The sequence below is a fragment of the Prunus avium genome, chromosome 7, assembly GCF_965620075.1.
Source record: "Prunus avium chromosome 7, drPruAviu1.hap1.1, whole genome shotgun sequence".
Classification (NCBI taxonomy): Eukaryota; Viridiplantae; Streptophyta; class Magnoliopsida; order Rosales; family Rosaceae; genus Prunus; species Prunus avium.
The window spans coordinates 33,492,665-33,508,499 of NC_142290.1; the positions used below are offsets into that span (position 1 = coordinate 33,492,665).

General features: G+C 37.8%; 5 protein-coding genes and 1 non-coding gene across 6 annotated transcripts; 3 read left to right on the forward strand and 3 right to left on the reverse strand.

Moving 5' to 3' along the window:
* The first annotated feature begins 32 nt into the window (after positions 1 to 32).
* Positions 33 to 2,043, forward strand: PAD2 (proteasome alpha subunit D2). Its single transcript, XM_021960062.2, has 3 exons — positions 33 to 320; positions 1,072 to 1,486; positions 1,680 to 2,043. The coding sequence occupies exons 1-3, from the start codon at positions 148 to 150 to the stop codon at positions 1,839 to 1,841; spliced, it is 750 nt and encodes a 249-aa protein (XP_021815754.2). The 5' UTR covers positions 33 to 147; the 3' UTR covers positions 1,842 to 2,043.
* An 864-nt stretch (positions 2,044 to 2,907) lies between these two features.
* Positions 2,908 to 2,981, reverse strand: TRNAI-AAU (transfer RNA isoleucine (anticodon AAU)). The gene has a single exon. It is a non-coding gene; the product is annotated as a tRNA-Ile (tRNA).
* A 15-nt stretch (positions 2,982 to 2,996) lies between these two features.
* On the forward strand, positions 2,997 to 4,711 carry LOC110757708 (uncharacterized). Its single transcript, XM_021959409.2, has 3 exons — positions 2,997 to 3,151; positions 4,204 to 4,317; positions 4,454 to 4,711. The coding sequence occupies exons 1-3, from the start codon at positions 3,044 to 3,046 to the stop codon at positions 4,589 to 4,591; spliced, it is 360 nt and encodes a 119-aa protein (XP_021815101.1). The 5' UTR covers positions 2,997 to 3,043; the 3' UTR covers positions 4,592 to 4,711.
* A 2,050-nt stretch (positions 4,712 to 6,761) lies between these two features.
* Positions 6,762 to 8,946, forward strand: LOC110758709 (Tetratricopeptide repeat (TPR)-like superfamily protein). Its single transcript, XM_021960628.2, has 4 exons — positions 6,762 to 7,095; positions 7,209 to 7,421; positions 7,515 to 7,670; positions 7,765 to 8,946. Exons 1-4 carry the CDS (start codon positions 6,928 to 6,930, stop codon positions 8,695 to 8,697), a joined length of 1,470 nt encoding a protein of 489 aa, XP_021816320.1. The 5' UTR covers positions 6,762 to 6,927; the 3' UTR covers positions 8,698 to 8,946.
* A 7-nt stretch (positions 8,947 to 8,953) lies between these two features.
* LOC110758720 (L-ascorbate peroxidase 3-like) lies at positions 8,954 to 11,141 on the reverse strand. Its single transcript, XM_021960640.2, has 9 exons — positions 10,983 to 11,141; positions 10,517 to 10,650; positions 10,390 to 10,439; positions 10,236 to 10,301; positions 10,102 to 10,150; positions 9,928 to 10,010; positions 9,763 to 9,842; positions 9,579 to 9,681; positions 8,954 to 9,322 (listed from the first exon to the last, which is right to left on the reverse strand). The coding sequence occupies exons 1-9, from the start codon at positions 11,093 to 11,095 to the stop codon at positions 9,140 to 9,142; spliced, it is 861 nt and encodes a 286-aa protein (XP_021816332.2). The 5' UTR covers positions 11,096 to 11,141; the 3' UTR covers positions 8,954 to 9,139.
* Positions 11,142 to 11,345: 204 nt separating this feature from the next.
* On the reverse strand, positions 11,346 to 14,148 carry LOC110758673 (L-ascorbate peroxidase 3). Its single transcript, XM_021960587.2, has 9 exons — positions 13,866 to 14,148; positions 13,421 to 13,545; positions 13,062 to 13,111; positions 12,557 to 12,622; positions 12,420 to 12,468; positions 12,175 to 12,257; positions 12,008 to 12,087; positions 11,803 to 11,905; positions 11,346 to 11,698 (listed from the first exon to the last, which is right to left on the reverse strand). The coding sequence occupies exons 1-9, from the start codon at positions 13,976 to 13,978 to the stop codon at positions 11,507 to 11,509; spliced, it is 861 nt and encodes a 286-aa protein (XP_021816279.1). The 5' UTR covers positions 13,979 to 14,148; the 3' UTR covers positions 11,346 to 11,506.
* Positions 14,149 to 15,835: the final 1,687 nt, after the last annotated feature.

The following is a 15,835-nucleotide window of genomic DNA, read 5'->3' on the forward strand; positions in this document are numbered from 1 at the left end:
GAAAATTAACAAGTGACTTGTTGCCTAAGTTGAGAATTGCAAAATATAATTTGTCACTGCAAAGTTGTAAAAGCAAAAAGACCTGCTCGCACAAAGACTACTAGATCAGAAGAAGCAGAAGAGGAAGAAGAAGAAGACAGTGGAACGATGGCGAGGTACGACAGAGCCATAACGGTGTTTTCTCCAGATGGTCATCTCTTCCAAGTCGAATACGCGCTCGAAGCTGTGCGCAAGGGTAACGCCGCCGTCGGCGTACGTGGCACCGACACCATCGTTCTCGGCGTCGAAAAGAAGTCCACTGCCAAGCTCCAGGACTCCAGGTCCATCTCTCTCTCTCTCTCTCTCTCTCTCTCTCTCTCTCTCTCTCTCTCTCTCAAACAATGTTTTTCTGTGCTTTGATCTAACAGATTGAAAATGAGGTTGGGTTTAGGGTTAGGGTTTTTATATGACATCGATTTCTAATTTTGCTTTCGATTTCTGCAATCAGTTGTTTGATGCATCTGCATTTGTAACTTTGAAACGAAATTGAACTAAGGAAATGTAAGATGTTAATTGGGTCCTTGCTATAAACAAACAAGATGTTAATTTTACTTTGGAAATCCCAGTGTAAAAAAACAGATAGTTTATTTATTCGTTTCTGAAGTCTTGTATCGCCCTTTTATTCAGAATTTTGGTAATCAGACTTTGAAGTCCTAATCAAATGAAAACTATTATGAAAATGGGGAAGAATTTTTCAGAAGACTGTATTATGATTGTGCACTCTGCATCCTCTAAGATATGAATTATGATAGACCTTATATTTTTGTTACATTGGCCTTGAGACGAGTGTATAATAACACTTTTCAAGTATTCCAAGCTTTTATCTTTGACAGGACTACCAACCACATATCAGTTACTCATTTAGGAATTAGGATGCAATTCAAGTCTTAAATCAATAGCCTTTTAACTTTATAAGTCTTTTATTCTCCTTATAATTCATAATAGAATCTAGTGCTTCTCAGGGAACAGAAAGAGAGGTCCTGCTCCTGCTTTTGACTGTCTTCTAACCATTTTGTTGCTTCTGCTGTGCAGATCAGTGAGGAAGATCGTGAATCTGGATAATCACATTGCTCTAGCCTGTGCTGGGCTCAAAGCAGATGCTCGTGTTTTGATAAACAAGGCGAGGATTGAATGTCAAAGCCACAGGCTTACTGTTGAGGATCCAGTAACAGTTGAGTATATAACTCGTTACATTGCTGGTCTTCAGCAAAAGTACACACAAAGTGGTGGTGTGAGACCATTTGGTCTTTCAACTTTGATTGTTGGGTTTGATCCATACACGGGTGCACCATCACTATACCAGACAGATCCTTCTGGGACTTTTTCAGCATGGAAAGCTAATGCAACTGGAAGAAACTCCAATTCGATAAGGGAATTTCTGGAGAAGAACTTCAAAGAAACTTCTGGGCAAGAAACCATAAAGCTTGCAATCCGTGCTTTGCTTGAGGTATGTTGTTTGTGCTTGTTTTAGTTGTTGCATAAATTTTTCTGTTCTTTATGACTGATTGTTCAACATTCTTGATGTCCCAAACCCAACAATTCAATGCACATGATTTAGCATCCATCAGTTCAATGTTTCGAACATTTACATATTGTTCTTTAGAAGACATACTTTCAATTGTGTAAAATTTCATTTGTAGGTTGTTGAAAGTGGAGGAAAAAACATAGAAGTGGCTGTGATGACAAAGGATCATGGTCTGCGGCAACTTGAAGAAGCTGAAATTGATGCTATTGTTGCTGAGATAGAAGCAGAGAAAGCAGCTGCTGAGGCGGCAAAGAAGGGCCCTCCTAGGGAAACATGATCTTGTATCTTCCTATTTTCATTTTGCAAGTTTATTTTACCAGCTCTGGTTGATGTCCTCCACCTTGCTGTTCTTTCGGAGTTGTACTTTGCACTTGCTGTGGCTTAAACTGATCACTATCATCAGCATTTAGTATGCTCATGAGCTTCAAAACTGCTAGTTATTACAGCTTATATTTTCAAATGGATTGGGATTTGCTTAATTAAGTTTTAATTGAGACTGGTAGAATCATTGTCTTTTAATTTGTGATGATTAATTTGGGGATTTTATGAAGATTCTACAGTCCAGTTTATTCTACCATTTGCTACACCCAACTTAATTTGGGTGTCCTCCAAATTTGGCGGCTTTCCTCCAATTAATGCTTAAAACAAACTTGGAGGAAATGGTTCTGTAAAGAGTGATCGGATCCAGATTTGATCTTGTTTATAGTGCCTTTTCTCCAAGTTGGTATAATCCTATTTTCACCTTTGCATTTGATCTCTCTTTATAAGACCAAAATTTACAATTTACCCACTATAAATATAGAAAAACTTACTTGTAATGGAGATAGCAATGACATGTGAAAAACTTAGCTCACGTGTCATTGCATCATTAGTCAGGATAGCAAAAAAGTGTTAAAACTTACTTGGAGGAAATGGTTCTGTAAAGAGTGATCGGATCCAGATTTGATTTGTTTATAGTGCCTTTTTCTCCAAGTTGGTGTAATCCTATTTTCACCTTTGCATTTTATCTCTCTTTATAAGACCAAAATTTACAACTTACCCACTATAAATATAGAAAAACTTACTTGTAATTGGAATAGCAATGTTTTGTTATTTCCGGCCAATAACATAATGACACGTGAAAAAGTTATCTCACGTGTCATTGCATCATTAGTCGAAATAGCAAAAAGGTGTTATTACCGTTAGATGAAAGTCTTTCTATAAATGGTTTCCAATCTCAGATCAGGCCGAAAACATTTTATTAGGTTTTAGTTTTAGTTGACCCGCGAACTTTTAGGGCTTACAAGTACTCCACAATATAATATAACAAAAGCCAAAAAAGAAAATTTACTCAAAAATTAAATTGGCCCATGCAGGTCTCGAACCTGCGACCTTCGCGTTATTAGCACGACGCTCTAACCAGCTGAGCTAATAGGCCGATTTGCTCTTTCGTTCGTTATTTATTTATTTCAATCGTATTTTATTTATCTAACTCTGTTCATGCTCTCCGTGGCGGTTCTTTCTACTTCTCTTCTCTCTTTTCTCTTCCCCGATATTGGAAAAAAAAAACATAGACGCAGAGTTTCCGCCATGAAAGAAGATTACGAGGTACAGTTTTCAAAACTTGAACCTCAAATTTTTTTTTTTTCCTTAATTTAGAAGAAATTAAATTTCGTTTCAATTCTGATACCATCGACTTCTGCACCGTCTCTAAACCAAAACACGACCTTCATCTGTTCTCTCTTTGGCTAACCCTCGAAACAACACCCAAATCCAACCACAACCACCTCATCAAAATTTGATTTTTCGCAAGTTTACATGTTCTTAATCTATTTAGTTTTTGTTTTACGTTGGCTGTTGGAAATTTTATGGATGATGGTTGGTGTCAGATTTTGAATCATTGCGACCATTGTGTAGTGAAAACTTGTAGCTGGATTTCAGAAATTGAAAGTTTTGGTGTGTTTGTTTAGAGGGTCAATCAGTTTTATGAACTCTGTGGTAGAATTTGCGTATTGGAAGATTAAGAATTGGGGATGTCCCCAATTGGAATTTTCTGGGCGCATGAGTCTTAAAAATTCATGTTCCAGTGATCTGTGTATTTTGGACGATAAATCACGTTTGCATATGTCATGTTCTGTAAAAAGCAACAAAAAACAAATGCATGATTGAATTGTTTTGGGTAAACAATTGTAGAAAGCAAAAGGCAAAACGAAAATAGGAAGTGATAGTTTTTCCTTTCTTTGTCAGTCTAGTGTTAACTATGTGCCCCTTGTTCCAATGGGGAGTTATGGTACTCCATTATCATTATGCAGGGATAAAATGAATGGCAGAAGAAATTTGTTGAGGTTAACATCAGATTATGCTTATGATCATGTTTTGGAGCTCCATGAACAGGTGTTTTGTTCTATGATACGTTTCACTTCTCGTTGGTTTTGCTGATAGAGATACTAAATTAGGTGACTGAACCCTTGGCCCCTTCTCAAGTTCATATGACTTAAATCATTTGTGTGCTTTAGGCGGATAGAGGTTTATTTAGTACTTAAATTTCTTTCGTTTATGTTTTGGATTAGCTGGTGCTTGGTGTTGCAAGTTTGATGAGATGCTTCTTAATTGCCGAAACGACTTTAATTTGTTTTTTCCTGGCTTTTTTTAATATATAGGTTGATGAGAAAAAGCAAGCTGCTGCTGATGTATTGTTTAACTATTCAAAATTTGTGATGGCGTGCATTGGAAATCAAGTTCGACCTTGTGACTTGAGGTTGCATCTAATGAAGGTAATCAGGAATTGATATTTTTTATATTTTGTTCTAGCTGATGAGAGAATAGATGTAGCCTGTAGGATTCTTGCCTTGTGTGTATACACATGTTAACTTATATTTGCCTCTGGTGATTACTCCTTTCATTCTTCAGGAGATTTCAGGTATACCAACTTCTCTGAAGAAAGATTCAGCCCAGAGAGCAGCTTCTCCTGATGCAATGGGCGAATCATCAAGCTCGGGTACAGCTAGACTTGATAAAACAGACAGTTTTCGGGATCGGGCGCTATAGTTTGTTCCCTTTATGTATTGAATGTTCTCATTTTACTTTGTAATGTGATATAGCAGAATTTTACCTATGCTTGTGATCATAACTTGGGGTAGATCTTGCTTCTCTCTCTCTGTTCGCTAATGTTGTCTCTATGTTACTTGAATTTTTGGACACAAATTTATGCGTTGGTTTGGTAAAAACTGATCACGGAAGGGTCTGGGGCAACTCAGGCAACCCATCTATCGGACCAATATTATGGCCCATCACCTTCTTTGGTTTTTTGTGTGGCCCATTATACCCACTTCTCCGTTAAGCGGTTTAGATTGTTAATCCAAATTACACAGTCCCGCACATCTAAAGACCTAAAAGTTAAGCGGTTTAGATTGTTAATCCAAATTACACAGTCCCGCACATCTAAAGACCTAAAAATGAAGTCATGTGAGGTCCTCTTTAATACAGGCCATTGGATTAATCCAATGACGCATATAATTAGTAGTTTAAACCCTCACTCATGCTGCTTGCCTTACCCAAACTCTTTTAATTATTCTAACCCAATAAATAAAATAAAAATCAGGATAAACGTTCAATTTGTCTTCCACCCCAGCCATCTTCTTCCCTCATCCCTTCTCTCGATCTTCCTCTCAGCATCTTCATTCCCTTTCAATAAATAAATAAAAATTAGACCTTTTTCTCTCGCTCTTCCTTGTGTCGTTCTGAGTTTAGGAAAGATGAAGAAATTCATACAAGCGATTCCCTGGCTTCTTCTCATTCCATTGACAACCAAAATATCTTCGTGAGTCAAAATATTAAATTCAATAAATTTCTTAAATATTTTGCAAATAAATATGATGGCCTCAAGTCCAAAGATGGATATATGGCATTAACATGTCATAAATGCCCCAAGGGAATTCTTTAACCTCTCAACTTGATTCTTCAGTTTTTTTTTCCCTGCTAGTGCTTCTCGTTTTGCCACAAATGAAGATAACTGCCACGCTGTCATAAGTTCTTGGTAGTTTTCAATCAATCCAAGACCTCTATCTACAATAATTCTTTCAAAGAAGAAGATGGTATGAAGATGGCTGAGGGAGAATAACGAGAGAGAGAGTATGAAGATGGATGTGGGGAAGGAGGGAGAAGATGCCTGGGTTTGAACGTGTAACCCTAATTTTCATTTATTTATTGGGTTAGACTAATTAAAATAAATAAATAAAAGAGTTTGGATAAGGCAAGGAGCATGAGCGAGGGTTAAATTACTATATTATATGTGTCGTTGGATTAATTCAATGGGCCTGTATTAAAAAAGACCTCACAAGACCTCATTTTTAGGTCTTTAGGTGAGCGGGACTGTTACACAACATATTCAAATAAGAATATACCCATATTCGTCATATTGTCAATAGTGTGGCTCATCGTTTAGCGCATTTTGACTTGCATATTGAGGGTTCTCTATATTGATTCAAGGAACCTCCTGATTTTATTTTTGATGTACTGTACAAGGATTGTAACTCGTGACCAAGGAATTTCCTTTGTCCTTGATACGAGTTCAAACTTCTTGTATTAGCTTTTTCACATCAATAATATTCTATCGCTTATCATAAAAAAAAGAAAGAAGAAGAATATACTCAATTAATGATCTACAAAAGCACTCAAGTGATAATCGGTTAGTGACATAATACAACACTAATAATTCAATTGAACTTATTAAATTACTAACGAGTTAGCGCTTGAGCATTATTAATATAACTTAACATCTTTATAACATAATATATCTATTGTCGGACCATATAACACTTCCTTGTATAAGAAATGAAATTTTAACTTAATATTTCTCCATCCGTATAATTGGACGTTTATATCTCCTTCGGCATTTTGAACCTAAGAGTAGAATTTAATTTAAAAATAATCACATATGTTCTTGAATTTGAATATGTAATTAAAAGGGCATATTCGTTCAAAATTGTCAATAAATTTTTTTTATGTAAATCTTGTATGTATGGTATGTAGTATCGAATATAGAAACTGGAAATTAATATTAATTAGCAAAACTTGGACAACGGCGCAGATACGCGAATACTTCATTTTCCGCTACAATATAGAAAAACACCCGCAACGGCTAGTTTGTCGAACGGTAACACCCCAACGGTCAAAAAATTCAAATCTCTATAATTTCTCATATTACCCCCCACGAAACCACACCGTTTCTTTCATTCTCTCTGCCCCTCTCTCTCACCCTCCTTCCCCCCATTCTTCTTCTCTCCTCTGAGACTTCTCTTCTTCATCTAAAAAGCCTTCCGTATATCTTCTTCATCTTTAGATCTCACTTCTGCTATAAGATTATATATCATTCAAATTTAAAGATGTTGCAAGATATGTGGAATGCTCCGCCTGGTTTCAGACCCACCAAGTCTGCCCCTTCCTCACCAGCCAAGCCTCTTGGAGTTTTGAGGACCCGGTCCGAGTCGTTTCATGTGACTCACAAAGTCCCAGTAGGCGACACTCCTTATGTTAGAGCCAAGAATGTTCAGGTAAATCTTGTGGGTTCTTTTTAAAATTTGGATCAGAAATCTGGAAATTGTTCTTTTTTCTTGTTTTGGTTCATGTTCTAATTGATGGGTGCTTTTTTTTCTTTTTCCAATAGCTGGTGGATAAGGATCCAGAAAAGGCGATCCCACTATTTTGGGCTGCCATTAATTCTGGGGACAGAGTGGACAGTGCTTTGAAAGACATGGCTATTGTGATGAAGCAACAGAACCGGGCTGAAGAAGCCATTGAAGCCATCAAGTCACTGAGACACCGGTGTTCGGATCAAGCCCAAGAATCTCTTGACAACATTCTTTTGGATCTTTACAAGGTATGGAAACCCCCCAGAATATTCGTAAATTCTAATTATGATATGAAACTAACAAGCAGTTTCTGATAATCTGGGCGATTTTTTTTTCTATAGAGATGTGGAAGATTGGATGACCAAATAGCACTTTTGAGGCACAAGTTGTACTTGATTCAGCAAGGGATGGCTTTCAATGGAAAGCGCACCAAAACTGCCAGATCTCAGGGGAAGAAATTTCAAGTCTCTGTGGAACAAGAAGCCACTAGATTACTGGTAAAGATTTCGAGGCAAACGAAAACCAAATCTTTGTTATTTCACTTCAAATTTAGTGACAACAGAGAGACTAATTCTGTGTTTGTGTTTTCAGGGGAACTTGGGGTGGGCTTTAATGCAGCAGAACAACTACATTGAAGCTGAAGATGCTTATAGGCGTGCTCTAACAATTGCACCGGATAATAACAAGATGTGCAACCTTGGGATTTGTCTAATGAAGCAAGGAAGAATTTCTGAGGCTAAAGAAAATCTTCGCCGTGTTAAACCTGCAGTTGCAGATGGTCCAAGAGGAACTGATTCCCATCTCAAAGCCTACGAAAGGGCTCAGCAGATGCTCAAGGATCTTGAGTCTGAGATGATGAACAAGGGCGGGGACCGGGTTGAGCAGAGCAGGCTTTTCGACGCCTTCCTTGGGTCTTCATCGATTTGGCAGCCACAGCCTTGCAGAGACCACCACCATAGCAGCTTGCCAGTAACAACAGATTCTGTCAAAACTCACCAAGATGAGTTTGCTGATGAGAATATCAATTCAAACATAAACATATTCACAAACCAGATGGGGCTTCCTCAGCATAAAAGTATAAAGCAAGTTCCTCAAGCCCCTCCTCCTTTTGGAAACTCACTAAATGTTGCTGCACAGCCTTACTACGCAAAGTTCATGCCAGCCCCAACTAGCAATCAAATTGCTGAGACCCTTAAGAGAACAAGGTCTGGAAATGCTGCCAATTCAATGAGAGTGACCGATACGGCTGAGATCACAAAGCCTACTGTGGAATTGGGTGTACCAGAGAACAAGACCAGAAGAAGGCTCTCTCTTACATCTGAAGAAACAGGGGACGAGTTAACAAATTTGTTGCCCGACAACAAGGACTTCGAAGAGGCTATCATCTCTGCGGTTATTGACCCAACTAATGAAACTGGAAAGGTGATTGGTACCAGCAACAGTTCCGGGATCTTTCCGAAGAAGATTGAAAAGAGGCTGAGGGTTTTTCAAGATATTACTCTCTCTTTGAGTCCAAGGGCCTGAACTAATTTAATCTAATTAATTAGTCTTCTATATTAATCATTTACCTTTAAACTCATTTAATTTGAAGAATTGCATAGTTTTTTTTAGGCTGGAGATGAACTTGTTCTCCTTTCTTTATCTTATCTTCTGGGAGAGAATAGAGTATGTAGTTGAAGTTGTACGGGTAGATTTATTCTATGTATGCCTTGCAAATTGTAAACAGGGCCAATCTTTAACAGAACAATAATAATAACGGCTCTTTTTCTACAACTCTCAATACTGTCAAGTGTGAAATCATTTTTGTTCTGGCAACTGTCACACCATCATATTTATTCATGAGACAATTTACATAAAATCTGGACAACAATAAAATTTAAAAGAAAACATAAGGGTTTAAGGGATATTTTGGAAATATTGGCGATTGAGTTTTGTCTCAGGTTCCCAGTTAACTGTAGTTTCCACTCTAATTGAGGGTCTTCATGTCTTGGATGAAACCTTGGCATTTGTCGTACACTAGCGCTGCAACTATTGCAGCAGCAATGCTAAGAGTAACTACTAGTTTCGGACCCAGAGAAGGTGGGGTAAAGCCAAGTTCTGATAGTTTCTTGTGTGATACTGCATAACCGCTGAAGAATGCTTCATTATCCTGCTCATATACAAAAGAGTCATGTTAATTGCCAGATGTGAATATGGTAAAATTATCAACTACCACAGCCTGTGATGTGATACCAATCTTTTTTCTTCTACTTGTAAGCATGGAACACTACAAGGAATGGCAGAAAATAGATAAGTTTCATAACCACAACAATCAACGGTATCGACTAACTCTGGGGAAATCCTTGCTTGCTACTACTAACTTCATTTTTTTTTAGTTTAATTTTTGGCTTGGAAACTTTATTTACCTTTGCATATAGCTCAACATATCGACGGAACACAGGATCCTCCACTAAAACCTTGTCTGTGGGAAGTTTCAACAGTCCTTCTGATTCCCCTTTCAGTAGTTCCCTGATCACAGAATTTATATCTATAACCAGAGGAACATTCATTATTGCATATAAAAGTAGACAACTTTCATGAATGTCTTACACAAAATATGAGTTATCAAACTTTTCAGGCTCCTTTGTCCAGGGGCCATCAAAGCCAGATCTGTTCCGATGTGCCCTTCCCTACAGAACCAAAAGAAAAGAAGAGATGAACTCTACGTACAACGAAAACATTGTCTACTTTTAGTATATGGATGGAGAAAGTTACCAGTGTATGGCCTCCAGACAATACCACAATGTCCTTGTCAGACAGGCCCATACGATAGAAAACTTCCCTCAAATGTGATGCACCTATTAACAAAATGAAACAAACAAACATATTTCTTGTGCTACAAGCTGAATTTGCAAATGAAAAACTTGATGAACATGATTCATGACATACCAAGTTTGGCATCGGGAACGCGCCCGTCGGGTGGAGATTGATTTGAGTCCTGATTGAGAGATAAAGAAAGGTAAAAAATTTTTAAAGAAAGAAGAACAGCTTTTAAGTAGGTGTTTCGAAACCGATATGCATACCTTTCTGCCCGGAACAAAGTTAATGGATGGACCTCCAGTGATCTCTACTGCAACAACCCCAGCAAGCTGGAAGACAAACCTTTGAAGTTAGCACAATTGAGGGTTTCATCAATAATAGCTATTATGCATGTCAAACTATGCATTGCATAACAACCTGGTAGAGGTCAGCATATGTAATTTTGGGGTGTTTGGCCTTCACTTGTTCTGAAAATCAAAGCACAATCAGAAACACGTAGAGAAAGTGAGTTGAGAATAAGTAAAAAGCAAAAGCAAAGGCTTACCGCATAAATCAACCGCAATATTCAGTCCATAATTTGCACTACGGTTTAACTCTTCCTCGTTCCTGATTGAGCCATTTGGCCCTCCAGCTACTCCGTTCTTTGATTTAGCGTCGTATGTTGCTGCATCATGCCACCTATCAAAATAATGGTTATATATTAACTTCTGATTGATTTAAGATCACCTGAACCATCATAAATTAGTTACCATTTCTATAAAAGTTAGAGACTGGATATTTAAAATGGCATCTTTAAGGCCTAAGAAGGGACCAAATTGTTAACAGCAACAATCGGGTTCCCCCACGAAAACAGCTAATGATCGGGTTTGGTTGCTGAGAAAATGATGAAAATAGCGAAAACAAGACATCAATTCAAAAGGGCATTTCCTTTTCACCAGTTTTCTTGAGCAACCAAAGGTAAGGTCATGGGAGGACCAAGTTTAAGGGAAAAATGAAGAATGAACATTTACGCTAAACGAAGCATGATAGGGGCGCAGGTCTTGCTGTAGATAAGAGCACGCAGGTCTCGGCGAGCCTTCTCGATTTCCTTGAGGTACTCTTTGTTTACTACTGGCGCAGCCATGACTCGAGAGCAAAGGGCTTATTTTAGTCACACTTTACAAAGAAGAAGATTTTGTTCCAGTTTATATGTGGGGAGGTTTAAAAGAAGCATCGGAATAAATGAATGACTGACAGGAGGGTTTTGCAAGCGAACAAGAAAAGCATTGGTTCCCTGTTTTGAAGGCCAGGGAAGCATCATCTTGCACCTACTTTCTTGTGCTTTCAAATTTCTTGGTGAAGTTACGAAAAGCAAGCAATATATGGGCCATATCTATTGGAAACATGTACTTTATAAGCTCAGTACTAGAATTTCAGAACTTATTACAGAAAAGTCCAGGTCTTACTGACAATTAAGTACTAATATCATATGTTCCCCTGATGGAATATGCTTCACTGGCTTCTCATGATATTATTAAAACTATTTACATTTTCACTAGACTTTTTTACGAACTTCGTATAAGTAACTCAGGATCACAACGGCTGCAGCAACGGCAACTCCCACAGCACTTTGTGCCACCAAAGTACTTGTCTTTACGGCTTCCTTGATGCTAGACGATGGAGTAAAGCCTAGCTCTGATAGTTTCTTGTGTGACACTGCGTAGTCTTTGAAGAATGCATCCTCATCCTGCAAGGTAATAGAGCCAAAAGGTAAAGCCTTGATTTCACCCAAGCTCTTAATTTCCTTGCAATTTATTTACTGATTTACCGAAGATAAATCAAATTAGTTACCTTTGCATAAAGCTCGACATAGCGATGGAACTCAGGATCGTCCAATAAAGCCTTGTCTGTGGGAAGTTTCAACAGCCCCTCTGATTCCCCCTTGAGTAGCTCACTGATAAACATTTAGTTACAACATAAACAACTGTCAATGTGTGCCGCATTTGGTCCTACCAATTGAAAGTTTTAAAAATCAATTGTGTTAAGTATTTCTTACACAAAGTATGAATTGTCGAACTTCAAAGGCTCATTCGTCCAAGGGCCATCGAAGCCTGACCTTTCTGGATGTGCTTTACCCTACAGAAACAAAGAAGTATTCAATATATGTATATTATATATAACTGAAAAGTATTTTTCACCTTGTTGAGTCCATTAAAAAGCTACCAATGTGTGGGCTCCTGACAGTGCCACAATGTCTTTATCAGACAGACCCATGCGATAAAAGATGTCCTTCAAATGTGATGCACCTGCACCAAAATCGAAAAAACAAACCATTACAACATTGAAGGAAATCAGAATAATGATTTGTTCATCTTCCTTTAGCACACTAATAAAAAAATAACCCAAGAAGAAGAGAGAGAACCTAAGTTTCTGTATTAAAGCAGCTGAAACTTTATAGGCATGCATACCTTGTTTGGCATCTGGAAGCCGTCCTTCTTCCGGAGACTCCAATGAATCCTGGATTCAGAGATAGAAAGAAAGTTCAACAACTGCAAGGAACATACTTGATAAATATGTTATTAACAACTGCCATGAATGAACGTACCTTTCTACCAGGAACAAACTCAATAGTAGGGCCACCAGTGACCTCGACAGCAACAACCCCAGCAAGCTAAGATCATAAGACAGAAAAATTACGAGTTACTCAATTCTGGTTCTCACATGGAGCTAGGTAACTAGCTCATCCAATATTTACAGAAAAAAAATAAAAGCACCTAACTAGTGCATGTGTGTGACGTTTTTTATCTGATCAAAATAAAACTTGCTCCATTCATAAAACAAAATAAATAAATAAAAACTACACCTACATTGGTAGATGAGATAGAAAATTTCCATAAAGATGGGATCCTCCCCAGAAAATCACACATCGGAACCATAATTCATAAAACAATGGCCCTTGAAATCTAACAGAGTCCATTGAACTTTGCAGTGTATTATGTTACACTAACATTTTCCTTATGAAATAGCATATATCTAGGACCAAACAACAAGTACAACATAAAGCCAAAGGTTCACAACAAAACAAGGAGAGATTGAAAAACTACAGTCACCTGGTAGAGGTCAGCATATGTGATCTTCTGATACTTGGCTTTGACTTCCTCTGATATCAAAACAGAACAACAAAAGAATTAGGGGAAAAATAAACTGTTTGGCATCTACAATTAAATTTCTCGGGAGACCGAATTGTTTCCAATTTCAGTCATTTCAAAGAGTGCAGCAACTCAGAATTGGAATTAACTCTAGGATACTGCAAAAACAATAGAACCCAATAGATAAGCTTTGCCTATGAGTTGACCTCATCAAAATCAGTACAATTTTTTTGTTTTTTTAATATGAAAAATATCAGTATAAACTATCAATGAATTGCTTAAGAACTTCAGTACAGATAAAAGTTCCCAAAAATTCTCACCACAAAAATTAACAGCAATTTTCAAACCACTATTTGCGCCATGGTTTAGCTCATGCTCATTCCTGATGGAGCCATTAGCGCCACCGGTTTTTGTTTCAGCATTGTATGTCCCAGCATCATGCCACCTGCCTCAATTGATTGAATGTAACTTCTGATTAGTAAGAATTTAAAAATTAAAAAAGAAAGAATAAATTAAAACTTTCTTCTTCTTTTATTCATTGACTTTGGTGATCGAACAGTAACAGACTAATGAGCTGTTTGGCCAAACGGAAAATGCAAGAAAGAAAAAAAGAAACTCAAAACCTAAACAGTAAACTCATCCTTACTCAAAACTAGAACTAGACACTAGATATAAATTTCATTTCCCCTTCCTTCTCCTAGTTTTTCTCGGGAGCCAAACGGAACGTGGAAACAGCGAAGACGAAAGTGAAAAGAGAGCACTTACGCCAATCGAACCATGATAGGAGCGCAGTTCCTGACGGAGATGAGAGCGCGAAGGTCCCGACGAGCCTTCTCGACTTCCTTGAGGTACTGCGCGTCCACTACTGGTTCCGCCATGAGAGAATCGGCCGACGAAATCGCAGGCTTTGCGGAATCGAAGCAAAATCAAGAGCGAAGAAGGCAACGAACACAACGATTGAATTGAAGGCAACGATTGGTTTGCTTTGCTTTGGCTCGCTCTGTGTGTGGATGGATATACTGGATTGGATTAGCGGGAGAGAAGCTTGAGCGTTTTTTTATTTTTAATTTTTAATTTTCGTTATTATTTTATTATTGAAGGTGATTATGGTGCAGCGTAATTAGAGCGCGTGTGTTGCACCGGGTTTGAAGAGCAGGATAAAGTGAACTATTGGAGGGTGTTGGTGGAGCGTGGTATTTAAAATGATTTAGGAGCGCGTGTAGGGGAGAACATCCTTATCTTTCTTGGGCTTCGGACTTTCCAGTGCGGTCGTGGAACGGATTAACGAACTATTTTGACTAAAATCTCGGGGTATACGGAAGGACGATTATCGTTACGCTGCGCCCGCTGTTTTGGTCTGGCCCAGTAGGGCCTAAAAGGCCTTGAGAAAGATCGGAGTTTTTGGTGAAAGAACTGTGATTCTTGTCGCCAAATCATTTCCAAGCCTTGCCAATGATCGCGATCCGAGAAAAACTTTCATGAGGCGGTTCTATAACAATTTAGAGTTCTATAATAATTTTGCGTCTCAAAACAGTCAACATGTTGATGCAGTTGGTCTCCATCTCTAGCTTCAAGTTTGTGATATACGTGGTGCAGTGCAGGCCAAAATAAGAATCCTAGATGGTAACAAGCTCAAAAGCTCTCTGCTTTCTTCATCAGTTCATAATTTTCTGTCAAAGAAAACAGAAGATGTATAATTGCATTGCTGAGATAAGTCAGGAAGCTTCAGTTTGTACGCATAATATTCTGATTAAACATGAGTTTCTGTTAACGACAATGGTCTATACATGCATTGGTCACTTGAAATCAACGGTTTATAGTTGCCCAAACAAGTCTACATTCACTTCAATCAAGGGCCTATAATTGTTGATGCACACGTTAAAGACTGTGTCTAACATTTTATATATATGTATGAGGTGACCGAAGAACGCATAATTTAAAATTTGAGAAAGCTGAAAGGCAACGTTGTTGCCATTTTAACCCTGAAATGAATGCTCTCTCTCTCTCTCTCTCTCTCTCTCTGGAATCCACCACGGTTCCCAAAAAGAACCAAAGAGATAGAAAACAAAACAAATTTTAACTTCCAATTTGATACCCATCTGATATCCGTATCAAACAAAATTTTTGTTTATATCATATGGTAATAGAATATACTTAAAGTACAGTTTTTTATTTTGAGAAGAATAATGCTGTCTTTTTTTAGCATTAATCTAAGGTTTCCTTGATCGGATTAACATTAATCTATTTGAATTGTTATTTTGAGCCATTCTCTCCTTTTATGTTTCTCTCGAGACATCACCGCACCGTTTGATTGTGAATTGACTCAACCATCAATAAAATGAACAACTTTTATGTAATATATTTCATACACATAGATGTATGAAACCCGATATATATGCTTTTCTCTTTATAATCCGTCAACATAAACGTGCAGTTTGTTTACACACCACTTGTTCATTTGGGATTCAAATCATCAGTGTCCCAAAATCCAAATGTTAGAGTTAGTTAGAGTTTGAGGTTATGAGAAAAAGGAAACTTAACGTTATGAGTAAAATGTTGATGTTAGAATTTGAATTTATTTTTGCCACAAAAAGCTCTCCAGCACTTGAGTCAGTTTTGGCAATCCAAAAACTTAATAAATGGTGGTAAAAAGAAAAAATAAAAGAAGCTTGAAGAGTTGAACCCATAACTCAAACTTTGGATGCTGACTGTTTTGAGTTCCAGACTGACACACC